General features: G+C 41.2%; 1 protein-coding gene across 10 annotated transcripts in view; it reads right to left on the minus strand.

Moving 5' to 3' along the window:
* Positions 1–9,085, minus strand: part of TLL1 (tolloid like 1) — a 192,925-nt gene extending 183,840 nt beyond the window's left edge. For 3 of the 10 annotated variants that reach the window (XM_070257252.1, XM_023636343.2, XM_070257290.1), the window contains exon 1: positions 8,260–8,647. Coding sequence is in view for 2 of the 10 variants with exons in the window: in XM_001499433.7 (XP_001499483.1) it covers positions 8,260–8,428 (169 nt within the window). In the remaining 8 variants the exon portion in view is untranslated. Of the gene's footprint in view, positions 1–7,095; positions 7,424–8,259 lie in introns of those variants that run through there. The other 7 variants (XM_070257271.1, XM_023636344.2, XM_001499433.7 and 4 more) reach the window with 6 other exon arrangements.
* Between the last annotated feature and the right edge of the window lie 7,238 nt (positions 9,086–16,323).

The raw sequence follows: 16,323 nt of genomic DNA on the forward strand, positions 1-16,323 counted from the left end.
CAAAGGCATTCACACATCATTTACATACATAATGTACACTGTAAACCACTTTCCTGAATCGCCTGCATTTGAAAGGATGTTCTTCACACTCTTTATGGGCTCATAATCACGAATTCAATGAATACTCAGAGAGCAAATCTAAAGTGTGAAACAATTTAACACGCACTACACAAAATGTCAGAGCCTGTGCCAAGAACGGGACACTAATGACTGAATTCTACTCAAATCCAATTCAACTCCTGCCTTACTTAACATGGAAAGCCTGCTGTCACAATTTATACACTTGGAGCAACACACAGCAGTGTCTCCCTACACTATTTAGCATTTTCATTGGTCTCATACCTAATTGGGACATTTCATTTGTAACTTTCCACTCTTAGAAAATTCTCTTTTAGGGGGCCGGCCCAGTGGCACAGCAGTTAAGTTCGCATGTTCCACTTTGGCACCCCAGGGTTCACGGGTTCAGATCGCAGGTGCGGACATGGCACCAATTGGCAAGCCATGCTGTGGTAGGCGTCCACATATAAAGTAGAGGAAGATGGGCACAGATGTTAGCTCAGGGCCAGTCTTCCTCAGAAAAAAGAGGAGGATTGGCAGCAGTTAGCTGAGGGCTAATCTTCCTCAAAAAAAAAATAAAATTATCTTTTAAAGGGACTAGGGTCTGCGCTAAAGTCCATGCAATTGAAAGTATTGGCCTTCCTCTGACAATACTGCATATGGATTATAAAATGCAAGAATGTTGAAGACAGGATGCACGCTCACTAAAGAAAATAACAATGATGGATGCCCACTACACAAATACAGTCAGTTCAATTGCCTTTCTTAATACATTTGTATTCTGGAGAATCAGTGTAGGGGATTTAGAAAAAGAAAGACCTCTGGAACACAGAACCTCGGTTCAAGTTCTCACACCTTAACAACTGTGATGACAGCCCAGCCACTGAACCTTTCTGAATCTCAGTTTCCTCATGTGTCCAAAACAAGAAACAATAGTGTTAATTGATGGGGATATGGTGAAGACAGGAGACCATTTAAAATATTTACTGTAAAAATACAAACCATGTTATTTTGACATGAGTCATGAAGGCACTTCCTAGATATGTGAGGTATGTGGGATCCAAGAATTTTCTCTCTTGAAAGTTCTCCATTTGGCTGTTTTCTAGTTATGCATGACGTTCTTCCCTGGGGTATTTTAAAGGTTCAACTTTCATGCAATGAGGTATACTTAATAACACAATAACCTGAGTACAAAATACCACAAACCCTCAACTACTAGGCATTTGTGGTCAAAACGATCAAGGCAGAGAATGGAGCTCCATTCTTTCAGGATAGTCGATCCATAGAACTGATGCCAAGGTGGTTCCCAACGCTGTACAAGAACTGAGATTATCCTAATAAACACTTCAAATCCACTCATGGCCAAAGAAGGAAGCTCAAAAGACGCTGATATCAGCAACCAGGCCAGGGGCTATTCAAGGTACCCCTGTGGTACACAGTCCATGTGCTGACAGTTTAACATAGATGAACAATGTAAGGAATGAAGAAACTATTCCACTCTCTTACCCCTCCACCTCTGCCTCCCCCACCACACAAATTAAACATCATCAATAGGAAGTTCAACAACACAGAAGACATCAAATGCTGATATAAATATATGGTTGCCTCTCCATCTCCATACTTACTCCCACGATTTATAAAATCATGTAGTGTATTAAAAACTGTTGAAATGTCCTTTTTAAACACTGAAGTGAATGCTTTGAGTAGCAAACTAATACGTTAATTAGATTTTGTTTGGGAGAAACAATATACTTTGGAAGCACTTTTGACCTACTTAAAGTATAGCTTCAACTTTTTAGAATTATCATTCAAGGAAGTTTGCATTTTTTCTAATACGATCAATAACAAATGTTTTAGCTTAAACTATACATGTAAATTGCAGGAGAAGAGCTGAGTAAGACAAACACCTCCTTGGTTCACTTTCTGGATTTCATTAACACCTAATTTACAATACTTCTTAATACAAATATATAGTTGAGCTCTTTAGAACGGCTTGATAGGATTAGCACACATTTTGTAAGGAGCTGATAAAACAAGCATTCCATTAGCCAGCCCACAATGTCCCAAAATCTAATAGTCAATATCCCATTTTCAGGGCTGACACTGGCAAGAACTAAATAAATAAGCAAGGGATTTCTTCCTCCTCCTTTCTGGGAAAGAATACATTCTATTTAATTCATTCCATAGCTTTGAGGCTATAAAATTTTTTTATATATATATTCCTCCTCAAGTATCATTATTCAATAGATAACTAAAGGAAATAAACCACTAAAACCATATTGCTAAATCATTCTACTGTATCCAGGGTTGAGGAGAGGACTCTCCCCTCCTTAATTTAGGAAGGATAAATCCACAATTAATTCCAGATCTTGGAAAATGAAAGAACTTGTAAGAGGCCTCAAAATTCCCCCAGTAGAGGAAATCCTACATCCCCAGGAATCTTGCCAGGCACCAGAGCCCTGGCCTAGCCCAGGCCTAGCTGTGGGCTCAAGATGCTGCAGGGGGCTTTCCTGTAGTTCAGGGGAACAGCACAGCCCCCTTCCCCCCACCTCCCCAGACACCAGATGGTCCCAGCAGGATGTGCAAGGCCTCATTTTAAATGGATTATTTGCCTCTATCTTTTCTAAGCATTCTTAGAAAAGCTTAAGGAGGGTCCCAGTTTTAAGTATTTTAAGCAGATGGGTCTAAGGTACTATTAGAAACAACAGATAATATTCTAAAAAGAAAAAAAATGATGGTAAATCGCTTACACTCAATACTACCTATTTGAGTTCTAGAAAAATTTAAGGGCTCACCTCTTTCCAGTAAACTCAGTGCTTGAGAGGCCTAAGGAATTATTAATCTGACTAATATCCTTAAAGATAACAAAGACTATGATGGCAACTACAGGCAAGTTGAGTCTAAATTTTAAATTAAGGAAAGTTATAAAGGCTAAGATATACAAAAATAGGATTCATGCATATACAATGGGGGAAGGCAATATGGTTTCTGTAAAAGAAAGTATGCATGAACTATATTAGACTTCCACAGAAAAGTGAGCAATCATGAGAGCAAGAGGAAAAACTGTGGAATTATATATCAACTTTTTCAAAAAGCTGTCACTAGGCTCTTAAACACTTTTAACTGTTTCACTGTGGACTAAGGAGACCTAAACAGAGAAGGTAGGGCTCAAAGAGCACCTACCAGAATGGAAACTATAAGAATTCCATGAATTTTTACACAAGCAACCTCAGAGAAAGCATTCCAGCTAGATTTTGAATTTGCAAATGACACTACCTTCGACAGAGACAAAAAATGGGAAGACCTCAAGAGATCTCAGGATCTCTTGTATATGCAAACAAAGAAACCAAAGAGAGTTTTAGAGCTGGCTTAGTCTCAGGGAATATGTTTAAGAAAAAATAATCTATCTTATTCATATCTAATAACAGGAACTGCCGTTTGTGGGCCAAAAATGGATGTGGGCCCCCACGACAAGGGCTAAAGAATTACCATTGGCAAATGAAGAAGAGAATTCAAGTATACAGAATATAATGCCTTATCCATTCCTTTTGCAAAAATTGCATTTTGGCCACTTCCAAGTTGGCACCACAGACAGGAAGAGAAAAAAAAAAAAGATCTGAGGAATGAAAACTAAAACAGAAGAGACTGGCTAAGAGAAACGGCTCTATGAAATGCATTTTTAACATGAGGGTTTGGCAACCTTGAGAGGTGCTGACCAAGAAATGTATGTTTGGATATTTAATATCATGATGGCATAAAGTAGACATGGTGTTGAACATCAAATTCTAAAATGTCATGTCTAGGAGGCTGTCAATGAAGCTGAAAAATTCAACATTGAGGACCAAAAGAATGATAAGGTATTACTGAAAAAACAGTGAAAATTATCCTAAGAATTAGTATACCAGGGCACCAGGACATTGGTTAAAAGAAAAGCAGGAAGAAGAATCCTTTAGGATGCCAAAAGCCTATTTCCACATAAACAGTCTTGCATATGCTACCCAAAAGGCAAATTTAATCCTGCAAGTCACTAACCTTTAACATGCTTGGATTTTTTCCAAGAAAACGAGTCATTTACTCAGAAGATGAAGTCTTTTTTTCAGGGTGCTCACACTTGTCTAAGAGGATAAGGATACCCTTCTGGACTAACACTTTACCTCACCAGTGTTATCATCGTCTACCCATCATTCAAAATAATAATTTCTTCAATCTCCCTTATTAGATGTTATATATTTAACTGCCTGAGCTTTCCTAATATCCCCTTAAATATAAAAAGAGAAACGAAGGAAGAAAGGGAGGGAGGAGGAAAAGGAGGGAAGGAGAGGGGGAGAGGAAGGGGGTGATGGGGGGAGGGTATTTGTGAATACACACATAGTTCATTTATCAGGTCTCTGCTTTTCCAGGTAATCTCTAGACAAACGTGAGAGATTAACTGGCACACTGAATTTGCCTCGGCTCTTCACAGACATTAATACTCAGATTAACACCTATTGGTACAGTACAACAAGGACATAGGACACCTCAGCCTCCGTTTGGGAATGACTTTCTGCAGCATCAGCTGCCCAATGGCCCTCAGGACCCTTCTGAACTAGAGAGAGTAAGAGAAATCTGAGTGCAAATTCAGATGACCGTACTCAGCGGAAGAAAGATAATCAGACGTTTCTTTGAATTATCTGCATCTCTGTGTCTATCTATTTACATAGAGTGATTAATTACCTATATTCCATCCTAATGGATTTGGCTATATAAATCTAGATGCAGCTCTGCATCTACTTTCTCTTATATCAAAAATGTTTTTCTAAATCAAAATTCAATTAAATTAACACAAAACTTCCTTTTTGTTTTATAGTTTCATGAAATTGAAATCAGTTGATAAGTATACAAGTTATATTGTTTCACAAATATATTAAGGATGGCACAATGTTTAACAAGTTATAATTAAGAATATTTCTCCTTGGTAACATCTGCTCTTGGTTAGAACAGAAATGTGTAGATAAGGAACGAAGATCAATATTAATAATCTATAGATATTGAGAATATACTAGATACCTAATAGTGGTAATCCATCCATGTGATAAACATTAAAAATCAGTTATGACCTCTGTCCTCAAGGACTTTATATTCTAATTGGGTTTGGAAAAGATGAAACTATGTTCTTAGTCATTCACTCATGTCAGATATCAAAGTAACCGCATTTCTATTGTCTAGACTCCAGGTAAATCTGGACGAATTTCTATTGTTTGCATTTCAAGAAAGGCCTCCAAAAGGCCAACTAAGACTGCAGTGTAGTGGTTTAATGCAGCCAGACTCTCCAGCCAGGAGACCTGGAATCAAGTTCTGGGTAATCTTAACAAACGTGTAGAACCTCACCAAGCATCTGTTTTCCTATCTCTGTACCGGGAAAATTAACATATTCTACCATATTGGGCTGCTGTGCTGAGCTGAAATAACATACTCAAAAGTGCTCTGAAACCATAAAGTTATGTTAGTCATTATGACATCAAGCCACTGTGGAGTTGGAGGATCATTAGGACTCCTTTAAGAGGAGTTCACAAAGGGCACTTTATGTCAAGGCCCTGCCCTCCCCTGTGGTCTTTGGAAAGGGCAGATCAAAGGAACCCCAGAGTCTGAAGAGCACCCTCTCCTGCTTTTGCGTAGCTGTATTTCACATAGCCGTCCTCATGTTTCTCATTTTAGTGACCTTTTTTTGACTCTTGTTTGGGATTTCAATGTACTATTTAATTTTTTTCCTGTTATTACAAATTTTATTTGTCTTATACAGTGCCAAAAGGGAGGCACTTAAGATTCTGCCACTCTTCGGCCAAGAGGGTAAGTTAAAGCCTTTCATTTCACTAAATTAAAAAAAGCAGAGTTGATAATTTAAAAAGTGATCTCAGATTTTGGGCATACTTCTCAACCAAAGAAACTTGGGCCATTCTTCTCTTTCACTGCGCACACACACACATAGAGGCATGACTCTTTACTTACACAAGGACAGGGAAGAAAATAAGATTACAGTAATGATCCATTCAAAGTTGTTTTAGTTGTTTGAACTTTAACAGCTATGTTCAAAAATAAACCAGTATTAAAGGAAAAACAAAAGTACATGCTATTAAAGAGGGTTTTTTTTGCCCTAGATGTTTATTTGATGAGGAAAATAAATATTTCTGCTTGAGGTGTGTTTCAATACACATAGTACAGCTACTTAAATTTTAAAACTGAAAACATTCTTAAATAGGAACAAAAAGAACCACGTAGGTTCACAGAACCTGCTTCTGGACAATTTCTAACAGAAGATAAGCCTGAAACAACATAACTTCTGAAAATATGTTAGCTAATTTTTTATGCCTCTTATAAATATTCATATTTTAAGTTAATGATTTTTAAAAGTCAGAAACCTTTAATTTGTCTAGAAAACTACTTTTATTTTCCTGAAATCGGACCAATGTACACACGTGCCCTGGTTTTCTCATTTTGATAGCTGGTTGAGTCTTTCACACAACAGAGCATCAGAGTAGATATTTTCCTAGACAATCTTTAGAAGAAAATAGTTCATTTCTACCTTACGTAAAACAAGAAAGCTCACAACTTTCACCCAGTTACAAACATTATTCAAAACAAATTTCTCAATAGAAAGTATGCGTAGCGAGTTGTATAGTCCTGAATTCTGGCTGCCCTGCACTAGACACCCACCACAGCAGAACACCGTCTTGTCTTCTACCCCATCAGGAAAGGCCAAGAAACCGTGGCCTTCACACACTGAGTGTTAACGGTGACAGGAGGAAATATAAGCAAAATTGAATTGTCGGAATTCCGAGTTCCAGACTGACCAGTTTCTGCTAAGCTACTGGGTTTTGAATAAGTAACTGCAGTAAGGTGCACCAAGAAGGATCTGGTAACGCCAGCACAACTCACGTGCCCTCCTTGTCAGAACAATGTGCCATCAAAGGTACAAATTTAAAAAGGGGATTTCCAGCATCTTCCTTCATTTGTATACACCTCTCCTTCCTTCAAGCCCAGAAGAGGCTGAATAAGATTTACCTAGCTTTGGACGGGGAGCAGTCGCAGTGACAGACCGACCAACTGGAGAGGCATGGGTACTTTTGGTATTCTGCCCATTCCCTTCCTCTTTGCTCCGCCAAAGCCCAACTTCTTGAGATGGGACAGAACATGCCTTCAGCTTACAAACAACTCTACAAAGTCGGCCCAACAACCCCTGTAACCTTCCTTCCGAAGTTAGTCGAGAGTCCACACTGAATTCGGGTCACCTCAATCTCAAATCAGCAGAGCATGAACCAGGAGCTCCCGGAGCCCCGCCGGAGCCGGAGCGCGCGCTGGCGCCTTGGGGCGCTGCGCTCACGTGGTCGCCGGCCGCGGCGCGTGCGGCTCCGACCTCAGGCGGCGGGAGGGAAGCGCCGCCCCGCGAGGGAGGAGAGACCCGCAGAGGCACCGGACGCGCCGAGGGGAGGGGCGGGTCCCAGGGCGATCCGGGACCTGGGGAGGAGAAGCTGAGCTCCAGGCAGGGCCGGTCCCACTGCAGTTCCCGGGGGTGTACGCAGGAGGGAAGACACAAGTTTGAATGGGGTAGCAACCTGAAATTTTTTCTCTAAGGTTTATTTTAAATGGGCAACTGCGTTTGAATTCTAGCTAGCGTGAGAGCTTCCAAGGTCGTCACAGTCCCCTCCTTGCCTGGAACCCAAACTTGAAACCCCAGGCAAAAGAGGAAGCAAAGGTGTCCCGAGGTAGCAATTCCATCCCCACCCACCTTTTAGGGAACTCTGCCCACTCGGTCTCAGGCGAGCTCTGGGGAACCGCGCCCTGGAACAAAGAGGAGATGTTGTCCCCTCCAGATGCAGAAAGCCCACTGAGTGTTGGGATTTAAAACCTACAGCAGCCAGCTGTGTTTACGGCTTGTTTCGTTTTGCTGGGGGATGGGAGAGGAATCAGCACTCTACGACGTTTTTCCCAAACTGGGAGACGGGAGCTTGGCATCCGATCCCACTAGCACAGAACTCCAGTCAACTCGGGCCGCGGCGGCTGCCACTTGGGGGTGGGGAGGAGAGGGAAAGGAGGGGAAGAGAAGGAGGGGCGGCCGAGGGGCCGGCGAGGGAAGGAAGGAAACAGGTGAGCTCCCACCGCCACTCATCGGAAATCCAGCGCCGCGGTCCCCGGCGCGCCACCGTCCCGACCTGGAGAGGCACTTACCGGCTTTACACGGGTCCTTGTAATCTATCGTCTCCGCTCTATCCTCTTCGTTCCCATCAAAAGTGTAATCATAATCGAAGCCGGCGCAGACCCACAGCTCCCCGTAGAAAGCAATCCCCGAGGCCACCAGCCACATGAGCATCCTCGGGGAAAGCGTTTCCAGCCCCATCCTCCTCCCCTAGAGGAAAAGGAGGGGACGGGACCCGGAGGTGAGGCGTCCGCGGTCCGCGTTGATGTGCGGGGCGAGGGGGACCGGTGCTCCTCTCCCTACCGGGAGGCTCCTCGGCGGGACCGGGGTGTTCAGGTGTCCGGAGACATACGGGTGCCGTCGGGACAGTAGAGAGGGCAAGAACTGCCTGTTACCCCCAGTTGCAGGGAGAAGTTGGCTAGGGGCCCGCGGGTGGGCGGAGGGCAGGTAAGGAGCTCGGCTCCCGGAGGCGGGGAGGGGCAGCCGCGGGCAAACTCGCCTCTCGCGGAGCGGGCGCTCGCAGCCTGCCAGCTCGTCCTTCTGGCGGCCGAACTTCCCGCGGCCGCGGCTCGGCGAGCGGCGCCCCGCGGGCTCAGCTGCCACCGGAGCTCCGGCTCCCGCGCCGCGCCCCCGTCGCTGCCAGGACCCGGCGGTGGAGCACGAACCGCCGCCGCCTGCGCCCGCCGCCGCCGCTCCGGGAAGATGAATCCGGTCTGCACATCAGCACATCTGAACTGAAAGGGGAGACCGAGGAAGGGGGTGGGGGGCAGGCATGTCTACGCCGCGAGACCTTAAAAGCCTGCAGAAGCCAGCAAAGCCAGGAGAGCAAAAGTGTGAGGATGTGGGGATGCACTGTTCGCCTTTTTCCCCCCAGGCTGTCTTTTTACCCTCTTCCTAACTTGGAAAAAAAAAATCTTCGCAGCATCTAACCCAATCATTTGCATCCTGCTTACTTATTCATACAATCAGGGTCAGGATCCGGGCCACAGCCTCCTCTCTGACTTCTTTTGATAGCCTTATACAAACAAACAGACACGAGCGCGCTGACAATTCCATTTATATTTTACTAAAGATAAAAATGGATATATTATGTATCTGCGTCCGCGAACAGAAATTAATAGATGATGTACGTGTCAGTAGAGAGTGCCAGACCGGGGGTGGCGCGAGGGATCGTGATAACTTAGCAGCAAATCTCTACTTCCCCTCCCCCCAAATAAACAGCGAATGTGTGTTTCTTTCCTTTGCTGCTGTTTAACCTTAGTGCAGCCCAGGAATGGAGGAAAAGTGTCTGAGCCTCCGCGACTTAGGTAAGGAAATAGACTGCTTTAAAAGTCCCCCAACCGACAAAGTTTTGGTAAGAACTAAGATCCTCAGAACTGCAATTAAAAAAGAAAAATCCGAAATCAAGTTACAGATTGCCGCAGCAGGAAACGCTAAGACCTTGCTGATGGGCTGGCGCTATGGCTCACGTGGGCGCAGGAAGGGAAGTTGGAAAGAATACTCGGGAAGCAAATTTTCTGTGACAGTTCTGGCGCCCATGCCCAGAGTTGCTCAGTATCCTTCGGCGTCAGTTGTTTGACTTTGGAGGGGAGTGTGTAAAACCTGGCAGCAGGATCAGCGAGGTAAACCACATGTCGGTCTAGCAGACGCAAGACAAACACAGGTTGTGGGAAATTGGGAAGGAAAAAAAAAAAATCAGAGGAAATCTCTGCAAAACCCCTGTTGTGAGCAATTCAGAGGTTTCCCCACATCTGCAAGTAGTTTCCAAAATAGGTGAGAGGATTTCTCCTCCCCCAGATTTCCAAGGGACTGGTGACTGGAAGCCTTCCTTTTTCCGACTAAATCTTGAACTGTCACTTTAGCGGGGACTTGTAAAAAATTTTCTGTTGCCTTTACATCTCATTTAACGTTTAAATTCCCCCCCTTTTGCAATTTGCCATCAACATACAGTCTCATCTAGAGAGAAATATGAAGGTAACCACACACACGCCTTTGACAGGTAGATCCAGTCTTCCGTTTGGGGATTTGACCAGGTTCCATGTTTGTTAAAGAAAAATTAGAGGCTAATCTTGCAGAAGTATCAACTATTTCCAACTTAACCTAACAGTAAAAGCATGGGAGGACTAAATAGAACTGACTGATTCCATGTTCCTGGCAAAACTGAGGCTTTTTCAGAAGCCGCTACAGTGATGGGGCCTCACTGCTGGAGCAGATCTCAAACTTTTCGCCCCAGGTCACAGAACAGAGAGCAGATTTGAAAAGAGCACGTTCAATAAGCAGGTGGAGTATTCGGTTTTGAAATCTCTTGCTGAGTCATTCTCAAATTCTTTTACCCATCCAAAAAAAATGTTTGCATAATTAATAATGGTGTTACTCTAGTGCAGGGCTAAACAAGAATGCATTCTGCTTAGCCCATCTAAAAGCCCAGAAAATACGATTTTCCTTTAGAGGATCCTTGCTCTTGAGCTGCTGACAGTTTCCCCACTCTCTACCCCAAGACTCTTAAAATGTCGTTGTTAGTAGAAATGATTGCAAGCATCTCCTTAGAATTTTTTTATCATATGTAAGTTTGCAAGAGTTTCTGCTTGGAGTTTGCCTAAATATCACGTACTTTGCAGGGACAAGTATGTTTCATTCATTTGTCCTGAAAAAAATAGTACCATATAGGGACATCTGTCTCCTTATATAGTGACACCTATTATGTTTTCCTTACAGAATTTATCACTGCATAGTTTTACAGTTTTATAAATTTGTAATTCAGAGTTAGAATGATTGACATAATATAAACTCAAATTAAAATAAAGAAATGTTTCTTTATAGCTAAAATACTTGCAGAGAATATTTATTGATATCACAATATGCCAGGCCTCAACCCGTTTTATTTTTAAATATTATGTTAAAATATTTATTAAATCTAACTCTGTTTATGATAATAAAATACCTATCAATAAACTTTATTTCTATAGTTGCTATGATTGCAAACTAAAAATAGATTTTGGTCTGTCCGAGAACAAAAACATGAATTTGCAAAAAATCGTAAAAATCAAGAATATGCACGTGAGAAGGGAGTCGAGTATTCTGTTAGAATGTAGCCACACACACGTGCAGTATGTGAATCCAGTCTCCTCAAGAAGATTAAAAGAAGAGATTGACTCCTAAAGGAAGTAAGACATGTGCTGAAGTAACCTTGCCTTCTAGCTGGCGACTGCCACTGACTGCCATTGGCACCTGCAGCAGGATCCCACCAGCATCCAGCAATCCTAGGGAATAAAGCCACCCAAGATAGCCGAAGCAAGAGGTACACTCTACATCTGTTGGTATATCCTGCTTACTATCACAGTAATTACAATAAACTTGCCTTGAGATAATGTCAATTAGAAATGTCTGTTTTGGGGGCAGGCCCAGTGGTGCAGCAGTTAAGTGCGCACGTTCCACTTCGGCAGCCCTGGGTTCACCGGTTCAGATCCCAGGTGCAGACATGGCACAGCTTGGCAAGCCATGCTGTGATATGGGTCCCACATATAAAGTAGAGGAAGACCGGCATGGATGTTAGCTCAGGGCCAGTCTTCCTCAGCAAAAAGAGGAGGACTGTCAGCAGTTAGCTCAGGGCTACTCTTCCTCAAAAAAAAAAGCAAATGTCTATTTTCTAATTCAGTCCATTTGTGAAAAGTTAGTTGTAATTGATTTTTGTTGTGAAAACAAGTAATACATGAATGTATTCCTCTCATGTTCTTTGTAAAAAAAATAATAATAATAATTCAGAGGTGTATGGATTGAAATGTGTTTCCCTCTGGCCCTTGGTCTCACTCCCCTCCTCTGAAGCAAACACTGTTAACCTGTTAACCAAATAGTGTGTATATAGATTGAGTCCTGTGAAATTGTCTCATCTGTAGGTCAAAAACAGCAAATTTTGGCAATTTCCTATGGTTCCACCTATTACTTCCAGGCTTTGTAAAAACTGTGTTGCATTAATGCTGTTGTTCTTCTGAATTAATTATCTCAGTCAAATATTTTCAAATAAAGAGATGATTCTCTAGGCCTCAATGGCCTTTGATTTCCTTTTCTTCTCTTTTTTTAAAATCTTACATTCTACAATTTTTTAATATCACTTTATTTCACATATCACCACTGCAGGATGTTCCCAACTCTTCATAATTAGGATGACACTGCGTTCAGTCAAAATCTGTGCTTATTGCTCTTTCCTTAGTGTCAAATACAGTGTCAGAGACAGGATGAAGAAGCAAACAGAGGTAATATTTGCTTCACAAGAAAAGTGTTAAGGGGTTTGTTTGTTTGTTACAAAAAAGACACACACTTCTCCAGGAAACAGAAAAAAGACAAGAGCCTTCCTTCTGGATGGATTCTGGTCTGACTATGGGCTACTCACCTAGGAGTCTCTGGTCATTCCTTGATACTTGGTACTAGGTTGCTGTACTAGCCTCATCTCTAGCATACCCAGGCCGGGGGGGAACAGAGACCCCTTTGCTTTTTATGGCTTTTAGCTACTCCAGACCCTTTAACTGTCCCTTTCACCCCATTCTGATGTGACCCTCTACAGCATACATATTACTTTATTTTACCATCTTTCCTTTAGGTTCTCTCTCAGCCCTGAGCAGTTCTGTATAGGATCTGCAAATTCTACTTCAGTGTCCCAAAGTATGATACTTAACCCACTGCTGCTACATGAGATCATTTTAGGTACTATAGTGATAAACTTTTAAAAGATATTAATAGTGACATGTATGTGTGTGTATTAGAAAAAGTAGTTATTAACAAATTTGCAATTGCATATATATTTCTTATAATGATGCTTAGATTAAAAAACAAGTTAGTTGATTTATGATATTAAGTCAATAATAAAGGCAGCATGTGACGGTTAACTGGTGATTGGTAACGTTGATCTAATTCAGTTCCCATGTCCTCTTACCCCACACTGTCTGTGGACAACAACCTTTTCCCCCTTCCATCACACCTGTACCACATCTCCCTTCTCTTACCTGCTTACCACCCATTCTCATTTCCAGTAGCACAATGCAGAAAGGCTATATTTGGACATAGAAGCTGCATGTATTTACTGTTAGCACTTTTGGTCTATTCACTTGTTTAAGCATCATTTGCTGTATAAACCTCAGGAAGAGCCACTGACTTGTTTGTTCAGAAACCGCATATTATTGCCTAACAACATCTGGAAATGATTGTCTTCTTCATTCAGGCATCTCCTTCAGGCATCAGCTTTGCCAAAGGGAGATAGAGGGAAAGGAATGGAGTAAGAGGGGGATCGTCTCATTTCCCACCTGGTGGAACTCATAGGTTTGAGTCTACCAGTAGTATTCAATTGTGTAACCTCTACACCTGTACTGAGTGTTCACTGTTGTCCCCTGAACGTCTAGCTATGGAAACATAAGAGTACGGAGCTTGGAAATACTCCCTCAATCCAAATTCCAGCTGTCTACTTACTAGCTTGGTAATTTTGGAACCACTTTCATAATTTCATGTGTCCTCATTTTATTCATCCATAAAATAGGGATAATCTTAGGGGTGATAATATTTCATAGAGCGGTTATAAGGATTAAGTTAGTTAACATATATGATTTGTTTACAGTTCCTAGTATATTGTGAACTTTTGATATCTGTTTGCTATTATCATCTTGAGTAAATTCTAAAAAAGTCAAAATATTTCCAACCCCCAGGTGTAAGCACATTAAAAAGGTAGTTATTGTTATTAATTGGCATTTTCCTTGTGATCTATGGGAAAAACCTGTACATTGTGAGCTTTTTCACTGTCAGACAAGAAATTCAGCATACACACACATACACACACACACCTGGTTAAAAATTAAATAAAGCTAAGACAGTTTTATTTGAAAAATTCTAGTAATATAAAACCTATCGAATTGAAATACAGTCATGTGTCACTTAATGACAGGGATATGTTCTGAGAAACGCATCCTTAGGCAATTTCCTCATTGTGCGAACATCATAGAGTATACTTACACAAACCTAGATGGTACAGCCTACGACACACTTAGCCTATATGGTGCTAGTCTTATGGGGCCACCGTCGTATATGCAGTCCGTTGTGAACTGAAAAGTCATTACGCCACGCATAACTGTAAAGATTTAGGTGATGTTACTGGTATTGCTTATAAATTCCCTGATAATATATGTCTGTGACTGAAATTTAGAATGCCTCTCATCTGGACATTTTCTGCCCCCTTAATTTAGCTAATTTGATGCTGTGTTCATATTTTCATATTATGAGCATAAGGTAGGTCTTCCAGTTTTTCCTATGCAATTTCCTTATGAAATGAAATTTGTACATCATTTCGTTCTATTTACTTCATGAAGACTAGAAACTAGACACTAAAGCCTTTGATAAAGCATACTATAAACTTCCAATGCAATGAGAATAACTTGATTTTAAAAAATTAAATAAGGAAGTAGCACTTCTTGTGAGAAAGAAATGCCGTAACTCCATATGGCCCATTATCCGGGTCAATCACTTGCCAACATTTTTCTAACCTTATGCTATTTCAAAGACAGGGAGTAAGAGTTGGAATGAATGAGTCATTCGTGAACGTATACTGTCACTTTATAATCTTTGACCCTCCACTGGCTCCTTCAGCTGGCCTCTCTTTGGGAGTCTGCAGTTCTGCTAAGCTTGCTGACAAGCACTGGGCAGTGGAGAATTTCGTGTCTGACGATGGCCAAGAGCCTCTAGCCCCCGCTAAAGCCCACTCTTCAGTCGAGAATCTGGTCAAGCCTCACTTTGAAATGTTTCTTTCCTGAGTTTCCAGATTATATTCTAGGCAGAAGTGCCTCTACTCTGTCTCACATTCAAGTCATTGATCTCATGGAGGCCACATCTTTCCCATGCACATTTTTTCCATGATAGAGGCCACATCTTTTCCATGGATGAATCCTAGAAAGTACTTCTCACATACTAGTGCAAAATAACTTTTTTTACTGGAAAAGATGGAATTGAATCCCTTTCAACAATCTAAGTAATATTCTTATATTCCATCACTGGAAACATTTAATGCTAGAATAAAAGTGGAAATTAATTTCAAAAATTTATGTATTTCATACAAAAATAGAATTTGGGATCAGAAAATGTCTTTGAATCCTTGTTATTCTACTTGTTATATGTCTTTGGGCACTTAGTTTGATTTTTCTCACCTCTAAAATTAAATGCTTACCTCATATGATTATTTTGCAATGCAAATACATCAGGTGGATAAATCACTTAGCATGGAGCCTAGCATTTGACAGGACCTCAGTGGCTATGAAGTCCTCCCCTCTCTGCCAACAAATACAAATATTTATGAGAACACCAACAATCAAATCAAAGACTCTGAAAGGAAATTTGTAATAAGTATTTGTAAAATGATTGGGAAAAACAAGATTTCTCCTCCCCAGATAAGAAGAAAATATGAAGGGAGACTGAAAAAGAAGAATGCTTATATTCATAACAGGACTCATTTACTTCAGGATTTCATCTCTCCTTTCCATTCTCTACCCGTAAATAACTAAATGTCCAGATGGTAATAATGCCTCATAGCTAACTTTATTAATTTACCTTCTCAAAATAAATTTCTGACAGCCTGGATTTATCAAAGCCAACATCTTTCAGTAATCAGTAAATAAAAACGCAATGTGGTGAAATGAGTTAAATTGAAAAAGCTGACATTGTCTACTAACTTCTTGACTAAGTTGCTCGGTAATTGGTTGGAATATATTTAAAACTTGTGCGACTTCAGTTTTTATGATGCATTGTAAAAATCACTAAGTTATTTTATAACTTATTTAACTCTATTCATAATATGCAGCTGCAGTTGAACACTAGTTTTTCTGTGACTATTTCTAAACTCTCCATTATGCTCTGGGTCTGGTTCCAGGGCCAAGCCAAATTTATTTTGTAAGCTGCACTAGGCTTTCAGGTGGCAATAATTAATGACCTCGGCCTTTATCTTCAGGCATTATAACTCACTTTGGGTCGCTTTTCCAACCACTAAAGCAATGGTTTTGCACTATAAAACCAACTTCCAATCAATAGGAAGCATCTAAGGTGTGCTTATTTATATATTTATTGCTTTT

Source organism: Equus caballus, chromosome 2 (genome assembly GCF_041296265.1).
Source record: "Equus caballus isolate H_3958 breed thoroughbred chromosome 2, TB-T2T, whole genome shotgun sequence".
Lineage (NCBI taxonomy): Eukaryota > Metazoa > Chordata > Mammalia > Perissodactyla > Equidae > Equus > Equus caballus.